This window comes from Silurus meridionalis, chromosome 9 (genome assembly GCF_014805685.1).
Source record: "Silurus meridionalis isolate SWU-2019-XX chromosome 9, ASM1480568v1, whole genome shotgun sequence".
Lineage (NCBI taxonomy): Eukaryota > Metazoa > Chordata > Actinopteri > Siluriformes > Siluridae > Silurus > Silurus meridionalis.
In genome coordinates this window covers 17951490-17961489 of record NC_060892.1, presented here as the reverse complement: position 1 = coordinate 17961489, position 10000 = coordinate 17951490, and the positions used below count along the sequence as shown (strand labels likewise).

Genomic DNA, 10000 nt, shown 5'->3' with positions numbered 1-10000 from the left:
AGCTCGCTCGGCAACTCAAAGTCACCTACATGGAGGCTTCAGCTAAAATCCGCATGAATGTAGATCAGGCTTTCCACGAACTCGTCCGTGTCATCAGGTGCGTTTTCACTTTGAGAAGTTCATCTCTATCTTTTCTGTGTGTCTTTCACTTTAACGTTCATTTCCTGATATTTACATCGAGATGTGTTAACAAAAGATGCCTTTTGTTTGAACCTATTTCTCAAGTGCTCCCAACTTTTGGAACACGTGACTTGTGTTACTTCTTGCCCGGGTGTGTCCTCTTTTCACTAATAATTTAAACAATGAACACCTTTGAAGATTCACTCTCAGTCTGGGTTTCAACTGTGAAGACTGCATTGTTGTTAGAAAGGATAAACTAACATGAAGACCAGAGAGATAAACATGAGTCATTTTGAAGCTGAAAAAAGACTTAATCCATCAGAACCATTACACAAGCAATAAGCATCACCAGTAGAGCAATCTGGAGCATCCTGACTCCACAAGATCTAAATATTTCAGCAACAGTAAGAATCTAAATACCAGACTAGAATTTGAAGAGAACTACAGAGATGAATCACAATTATTTTGGAATCAAAAGTTTTGGATCCCAATTTATGTAGAGTTTGGACACTGGACCTCTTTGAATGTTTAAAGGCACTGGCTCAGAGAAGCTGGTGTTGGATCTTTGATGATTTTAAATGTTGAGCTATTTTAGGAGTTGCTCAGTGCTTCCAAAATGTAAATTGACTGTATAAGACTGTAGAAAGGACATTACTCATAATCACACACTCCGGTGCTTTGTATTGATTTAAGATTTATCATCACACCCTTGATATCACCCAAATGAGGATGGGTTTCCACTTTTGAGTCTGGTTTCTTCCTCATAACATCTAGAGAGTATTTCCCTGCCACAGGCTGCTCATCAGGGATAAATACACATTGTTCACCTTAATTCTTATTCATTGTGAAAAGCGCTATAGAAATAAACTTGAAAAGTACTCTTTCTTTTGGCTTCTCCCATTAGGAGTTTGCCACAGCGGATCATCCGTATTCGTGATGTTCGATTTGGCACATGTTTTTACGATGGCTGCCATTCCTAACGCAACCCTTCCCATTTATTCGGGCTTGGGACCGGCACTAAGAGTGCACTGGCTTGTGCAACCCTAATGTCTGGGTTTGGTTCCCCGACCGGGAATCAAACCGGGGCCGTGGTGGTGAGAGAATCCTAACCACTAGACCACCAGGGATGAACTTGAAAAGTAACCCCTACCAAAGCAATGGAAAGGCCAAAGTGTGGAGAAAGAAAGGATCTGCTCATGATGCAAAACATACACTACAAGCTAATGAGTGAAGAATGTTGGTGGTACTGTCAGGCCTTGGGCTTGAATGGCTGCTTTCTGGATGATAATCTTGATTGATGATTGATCTGATGATGGTAGCAGCACAATGAACTTAGACAAAAGAAATGTAGACAAAAATGCACCAAATCTGATAGCAGCTTTCATGCTGCTTCCAGAGATTTCTAGAAGAATGAGGAAAATTTTAGGTGAATTCTATAAGAGTAACATAAATTGTGTGATCTACTAACAAAAGCGCTATGCCTAGATGTGCATATCAGGAAATGAAGCTGATATCAGATCTGTATTCTCAGATTTATTTTGTGATCTCAAACGTTTTCAATGTATAACAAAAACAAATAAACTAACTTTGCTATTCCAGTATTTTCAAAGGGGGACTGTGGGTGCGTATATGTGTGGACTTTGTGTGTGTGTGTGTGTGTTTGTAATGGAAGAGATGGTAAAAATTCAGTATAGTGAAGACTGTTTCATTGCATTCAATTTCATTCATTCATCATTTGCGGCATTTAGCAGACGTCCTTGTCTAGAGCGATGTACAAAAGTGCTTTGAGTCTCTAGCAATGAATACGCTACACTGGTACGCAAGATTACAAACTAAATATAAATTAGACTGTTGATTTTTACAAAGCAAACTTCGAAAGTGCTAATTTAAGTGTTTCAGGAAGAGGTAGGTCTTCAACTGTCGCTCCGCTGTACGGACATCTAGGGGAAGTTCATTGCACCACCTTGGTGCCAGAACAGAGAGGAGCCTTGAAGTATACTTACCTCTATTTCTGAGAGAAGGTGGTACAAGTAAAACAGTGCTGGAGGATCTCAGACAGCATGGTGCAGTGCGAGGTGTGCTGAGGTCTCTGAGGTAAGATGGTGCTGGTCCATTTTTGGCCTTGTAGGCAAGCAGCAGTGTTTTAAATCTGATACGTGCAGCTATTGGAAGCCAGTGGAGGAAGCGCAGCAGTGGGGTGGTGTGGTTTGGGAGAACTTAGGCAGGTTGAACACAAGTCGTACAGATGCGTTTTGGATCATTTGCAGTGGATAATATTGTTCAGGGGAAGACATGCCAGCCGAGAGTTGCAGTAGTCCAGTCTTGAAATGATGAGACTGAACAAGCACCTGGCAGCCTGTGTGGACAGAAATGGTTGAATCCTTTGGATTTTGTAGAACAGAAATCGACAAGAAGATATGTTTGTCAAGCATGCAGGGATCTGAATGGAAGCTGTGGTATCTGAGGGAGGGAAAGAAAAGATGAGTTGAGAGTCATCTGCATAGCAGTGTTAAGAAAACCCATGTGAGGATATGACTTTACCAATTGAGTGGGTATAGAGGTAGAAAAGGAGGGGACCAAGTACCGAGCTTTGTGGGACACCAGTGGTGAGTCTGCACGTTGCAGATGTGTATCCCCTCCATGTTACCTGGTATCAGCAACCAATCAAGCTCCTAAGGGGTAGACGAGAGTCTTGTGGTTGTCTGTGTCGAATGTTGCTGGTAGTTATTAATGTCTGATGGATCCAGAGCAGGTTTTTTTAAGATGGGAATGACACTTGCTTGTTTGAAGGTAGTTGGCACATAGCCAGATGTTAAGGACCCATTGATGATTGTGGAGATAAAGGGCAAGAGAACTTGTGAGATGGTCTGAAGTGTAATTGAAGGGATTGGATCCAGAGGGCAGGTGGTGGGATTGCAAGATTGGATGACTTGCAGTATCTCATCTTCTGTTAAGGTTGAGAGCCTTGACAGCTAGGATAGGGGATAGGGATTCCACATTTTGTGATGCAACAAAAAATGTGATGTAAGAAATGATGTGAGAAATAACGGACCTATAAATAATGAGCTGTAGAAACTAAAATAACCACAAGGTGGCGACAAAATAGTTCAAATAATGTGTGTTAATCTCCAGATCTGAAACTCTTCATTTGCCCTCACACACACACACACACACACACACACACACACACACACACACACACACACACACACACACAGAGTCAGATCATTTTACTGCAGCAAGGATTCTCATTATCGCCCAATTAAAATCCTCTAAAAAGATCTCTGGGATATGTAGGGATGTGTGTGTGTGGATGTGTGTACCATCTGTGACCCAATTCCTTCCCGTGACAGGAAGTTCCAGGAGCAGGACTGCCCGCCCTCACCGGAGCCAACACGTAAAGAGAAGGACAACAGCGGCTGCCACTGTGTGATCGTCTGATCGGCCTGTCACCATCGCCACTCATCCAGCTGCTATCACCAAAACCCCGCCCCCTTCACCCTGCCTTCTGACATCACATCCTGTGCGGATGAATCGCTGTCTTTCTCACACACGTGCATGTCTTCAAAAGAGAATCGATAAACACGCAGAGTAGCTCTCTGTCTCACTGAGACGTCGCGACTAGAAGAACCGAATCGTGTTGGAGCATTTCACCTCCGCCTCACCTTCACTGTACTGACATCACAACACCCACAATCGTGAGTAATCTCACGCTCTTAACAGTCCCAACACAACACTACACGTCTCTTTTACTAAACATAAATGCTTTTTTGTATTCCAAAAGCTTTTTGTTGCCTTACAGAGACTGAAACATCACCAACAGACAACACAGGAATGTTTATGAGCTTTGTGTGGAGATTTATTTCGTGTCTTGTGCCACATGTTTGTCTACATTTGTGTGCTAATTAACTACTGTACATTACATAATCAGTTCAGTTTTTATTAACAGAGCAGAGTTCACACAGAGCAGAGTTCACGCAGAGCGGTTTTCACATAGAGCAGAGTTCACATAGAGCAGAGTTCACACAGAGCAAAGTTCACACAGAGCAAAGTTCACACAGAGCAGAGTTCACACAGAGCAAAGTTCACACAGAGCAGAGTTCACACAGAGCAGAGTTTACACAGAGCAGTTTTCACATAGAGCAGAGTTCACACAGAGCAGAGTTCACACAGAGCAGAGTTCACATAGAGCGGTTTTCACACAGAGCAAAGTTCACATAGAGCGGTTTTCACATAGAGCAGTTTTCACACAGAGCAGAGTTCACATAGAGCAGAGTTCACATAGAGCAGTTTTCAAACAGAGCAGTTTTCAAACAGAGCAGAGTTCACATAGAGCAGAGTTCACATAGAGCAGTTTTTACACAGAGCAGAGTTCACATAAAGCAGAGTTCACATAGACAGTGTGACACACAAATGTGTGTGCGAGTGCGATGTCCAGGACAGAAAAACAAGCCTTAAATTCACCTGTGAGTTTTTTCTGCTTCACCCTCTTTTCCTCCCTCACTCTGTCTCTCATTCACTGATGCTTTCTCTCTCTTTGACTCTCTCAGCCTCTCTGCCTCTCTTTCATCCAACTTTCTCAATCTCTCTGCATCTCTCTATCTCCCTTTCTTAAGCTTTTTGTCTCTCTATCTCTCAATCTTTTTGTCTCTCTCTGTCACTCTCTTACTCTTTCCCTCACTTTATCTTCCAGCCTCTCCCTCACTGTCTGTCTCTCCTATACTCTGTTTCTCTCTGTCTCTCCTTCATTCTGCTGTTTCTGATCAAAATGTGATTTTGATGTGTTTTAGGTTTTTTGGTGTGTAAGTGTGTATGATCGTATTTTCTCCCTGTGGACTCCGAATCCTGCATTCAGCTCTGAGCTTGTTTTTTTCCCTCACTCTGTTCTGACTCTCAGGTTCTCCTCTTCACATTCTTGTTATTGACTCACTGTTCCCTAACACTCTCACACACACAGACACAGACACACACACACACACACACACACACACACACACACACACACACACATAGTGCCTCCACATGGACCATAACTGACAAATTATTGCCCAGAAGTCAATAAACTGTTCATTTTATCTGGTCTTCATTCATTTGCATTTGAAATGACAATATTAGATTTTTTTTCTGATCAGATTCTGTTTTTGGGTGTGTTTTTATTTTGCTGTTAATCCTGAAGCAGTTTCTTAATTTACAGCACTGTGCAAAAGTCTTACACTGGATTTGATCTTTTTACAGGACATTTATGTGTAAGTCGAGTCTTCCTCATTTCCGAACACGTGAGTGATTGAATGTTAGTGTAATTGTTGTAGTGGTTCACATTGTACATAAAAGTTCAGCACACAATCAAAAGAGAACAAACAGAGGAACCGTGTTGAATCTCAGAAAACGTTCAGCTCATTTTCTCCTAAAGCCTGCTGTCCTGCTTTTGGTTTGAGTCTTTTGTGATGTATTATGAGATCGTGAGTTTTCACTTCACAGAATCTTTTGTCAGGCTTTTGCACAGTTCTGTACATCGATCTTGGTTTTGTTTCACAACAGTGTGTTCTGATTTTTGATTTTCAGGATCATGACTGAATCCGTCAGTTTTTTTTTTTTGCCTCTCCTGTTTTGATTCCACTTTACTTGTCTTCCTTTTTGCATTCACGTGTTTCTGTATGAGGGATAAAACCTTTACTTTTAGTTTTTGTTCTGTTTGTTGTTTTCTCACACTGTAATATAAGATTAAAATACGATGGAAGTGATCCTCTGAAACAACACGATTAAATGTTTTTACTATATACTTTTATATGTTATTTTCTTATGCGACTAGTCAACAAGTATTTTTCTATGTTTGTAAGTGAAGGTAGCTCTCACGGAAAGAGCTCGACTGTTGTGTATTTGTAAAGAGGAGTATTTAATGATCGCAGTGTATAATAAATATCATAGAGCGAATTCATTATGGGCGTGAATATTATTAGCAGCAGATTATTATTATTATTATTATTATTATTATTATTATTATTATTATTATTATTAATATAAAGTGCCGACATGAAGATTAGCCAGCTTTCAGTCGGAGTCTTTGCCCTCCACGACGTTCCACTTCATCAGGCTGTGAGGAATCTGATCCTCTCATCATGGTGTAGAGCTGCAATGGATGCTGGTCTCAGATCAGCAGGAAAAACGTATTTTGCAGCATTTAGTGTTTGCGTTTGCGATGTGACGGGAGTAAGAATTTTGCATGGAGATAAAGATCCAACCCAGTACACCACTCAGTCCCTTTTTTTGTTCTAGAACCTTCTTTGCATCCACTATATGTGTTCCTGCCTCCATCTGCTCCCTGTACAGCTCCTGGTGCTATAAGAATAAAATCTGTGATTAAAACAAGTGTTTGCCTGGAATGCAGGAGAAATGTTTTTCTATTTGCAACAACAACAACAATAATAATAATAATGATAAAACCTTTTTCTTGTTTTGCTGTAAGGAATACAGTATGAAATTACAAAAGCACAAATTTCTTTTCACATGATAATGGGAGTAACATTTTTACAGCTGCCTCAGTGTGTGTCTGTGTGTGTGTGTGTGTGTGTGTGTGTGTGCTTCTTGTCTTTCTAGTCTTGCAGTGCTGAAACTCATTAATCAGCTGAATCTGTAAAACTCCTCTTGTCGCTGATTGTGTATCCTCTCCATCCTCCACACCGAGCCTCTGCAAATCAGACTGAAATCATCCAAGTTCACTTATGAACAGAAATTCAATCCAAGGCCATTAACACACTCGAGTGAATGAGCTGGAATCTGTGTGTGAATTTAAACCTGTTCACTTACAGCTACTCTATCACACACCGAGCGGTGGCGTCCCATTGACCTTCACTGAGTGATTTCTGACCTAATCGGGACATGGATTCGGTGGGTGGAAAGAGTTTTTCCACAAACTTTTACAGTGCCATAGAAACAAAACGTCTAGTATTCATTAGAGATTCACACTACAGTGCAGGGCACAGGCATCAAAGATCCCCATGTTAAGATCCTGAAGCTGTGGCCAGAAAAGTGTACATAAGAAATCATAAACTGGGGCTTATGGGTGTATAACCTTGGAGACTGAGACTGCAGTGTGATGTCACAACATGATTTCTATATAAATGTTTATAAGGGTATTTTTTCATACAGTGTCATGTGAAACTAAACAGTTTAATAAACAATGTTTTCAAATGATGTTTGACTTCATTAAATAATTCATTCGTTCATTGATTATTAATAATACACATTCATTATTTGTGTTTCTATGTATTTGTAATCGGCTTTTGCACCACATTTAGGATGAGGCACTGTACTGTATATCAATGTAAAATACATTTTCCTTTACTGAGTAACAGTCATATTTTTCAGCAGGAATAATAATCAAATACACGATTTTCGCTTCTTCTTACCAATTTACAGAGCGTAAATGACGAGGTTTCATAACGAAGGATCTTTTCATTAGCCGAATAAGAATGATTTTTTTCATTTCAATGTCAGTTCATTATTCCTATGAAAGGGTTTCATATTGGGTTGTTCTTCAGAAGCTTTTCAGTGGGAAATATGCAGAGTTTATTTTCTTTTCAGTGAGCAGTTTATGGAAGTAAAGAGTTTCCCTCAGAAGTTACAAATCAACAAATCCTGACGTTCAGCTCATTCAGTCTCTACAAAATCTGATTGACTCGATCAGTAAAAACGCTTTGAACATACATGCTTTTGAACACACACTCACACTGTGTGGGTGCTGAACTGTACCATTATCATTAAGAGATCAGGGGTGAAGTATATCTGAAAGCCTGCTCATTATCTTTTCCATCAAAGTGATGTAAAAAGCACATTACAACACAAAGTGTAGATTAAAATTCACAGTGTAATGACCCATTTTCTCATTTGTGAGAAAAAAGTCAAGGATCCATAAAAATTATTCAAATGACATCAGAAACAAAATCTGAATACAGTTAAGCCATCGGGAAAATCACAAACATCAGGAGCTTTTCTCACTCTGAAATATCCTCTCAGCAACCTTGTGTTAAAATTACACAACAGGACACAAAAACATGAATGTCAAAATTACACATATGGCAAAAATACCACAGGAAATTTGCACAGCGGGGGCATTAGTAGTCAGGTCTGGTCAACATTCCAATTTATCCCAAAGGTGTTCAGCATGTTTGAGGTCAGAGGTCTTTAGCAGGCCACACAGTATTTTCCCATGTAAACCACATTCTATACAATATATTTGACTGTATCAGGATTGATGTTCAGGTGATAGAAACAAAACAGGCAGAAGGTCAGGAGTCTGGGTAGGGTGATCAGCAGGAGATAAAAAATTGAAAGATTAGAGAAACCATGAAACACAAAAAAGACAGATGTGGTTCATCAGGTTGAATTGTTTGTGAGAAATTTGTATATAGAGATTATGTGTGTGTGTGTGTGTGTGTGTGTGTGTGTGTGTGTGTGTGTGTGTGTGTGTGTGTGTGTGTTATGTACTAATTGCTGCTGGACAGTGATTGTGTTATATTGCAGTCTTCATTCACAATTAATATAATCTTACATGTGTACTGATTGTTAAGGTCCTTATTACACACCCATCATGATCTCATCAATCTCACTTTGTCCCCAAAACGTCCTACATGTGCGGTCCCTCTAATAAACTCGTTTCTAATCCTGTTGTTGTTGTCCAATGAAAGTCTCAACATCTCTCATTCACACACATGTACTCTGTCTTACTCCTACTGACTTTTATTCCCCTTCTCTCCAAGGCATACCTCTACCTCTACCTTTCCAGGATGTTCTTAACCTGCTCCCTACTCTCGCCAGAAATAAAAATATCAATCTAGTCCATGGAGACTCCTATCTGACCTTGTCCATCAACCTGTCCATCACCACTGCAAACAGGAAAGAGCTCAGAGCCGATCCTTGATGCAGTCCAACCTCCACCTTGAACCAGTCTGTCGTTTCTACTGCACACTTCACTGCAGTTACACTGTCTTCATACATGTCCTGCACCACCCTCACATACTTCTCTGACACACCTGACTTCCTCATACAATACCACAACTCCTCTCTCTGCACTCTGTCGTGCACTTTTTCTAAATCCACAAACACACCATGCAACTCCTTCTGACCTTCTCTATACTTCTCCATTATCCGTTTTATTCTGCTGTAGGATCTGCAGGTCTGCACATCTCCCTTATTCTTAAAGATCGGTACCAGCACACTCCTTCTCCATTCCTCAGGCATCCTCCCACCTTCCAGAATCTTGTTAAACAATCTGGTTATAAACTCCACTGCTATCTCTCCTAAACATCTCCACACTTCTACTGGTATGTCATCTGGTCCAACCGACTTTTCACGCTTCATCCTCTTAATTACTGCTCTCACTTCCTCCATAATCCTATCCACTTCCTGCTTCACCATCTCCACACCATCCAACCTCTCTCTCTCTCTCTCTCTCTCTCTCTCTCTCTCTCTCTCTCTCTCTCTCTCTCATTTTCCTAACTCATCAGCTGCTCAAAATACTCCCTCCATCTTCTAAGCACACTCTCCTTACTAGTCAACACACTTTCATCTGCATCCTTTATTGCTCTACCTTGCAGCACATCCTTCCCAGCTCGGTGCCCCTTTCTGGCAAATCGGTAAAAATCCTTTTCTTCTTACTTAGTGTCCAACTTCTCATACAGCTCCTCATATGCCTTTTCCTTTGCTCTATATAGTACACACATCATTGACTCAAGTAAAAGCATAGATACTCTGGTTAAAATCTAAGTATCATACACTGCAACATTTCCCCCCACACCTCACACTTCATTATTGCGCTAATGGACTGTCTACACAAAAACTTATATTCACTTATACACTTGCTCATTTCTCACCTCACACTTTG

General features: G+C 40.6%; 1 protein-coding gene across 1 annotated transcript in view; it reads left to right on the top strand.

Moving 5' to 3' along the window:
- The window catches only part of rras2 (RAS related 2), a 36289-nt gene extending 30238 nt beyond the window's left edge, over positions 1-6051 (top strand). The window contains exons 5-6 of the mRNA XM_046857413.1: positions 1-97; positions 3474-6051. The exon at positions 1-97 is cut by the window's left edge and continues 22 nt beyond it. Of these exons, the coding sequence (XP_046713369.1) occupies positions 1-97; positions 3474-3561 (185 nt within the window). The 3' untranslated portion in view covers positions 3562-6051. The remainder of the gene's footprint in view (positions 98-3473) is intronic.
- The last annotated feature ends 3949 nt before the right edge of the window (positions 6052-10000 follow it).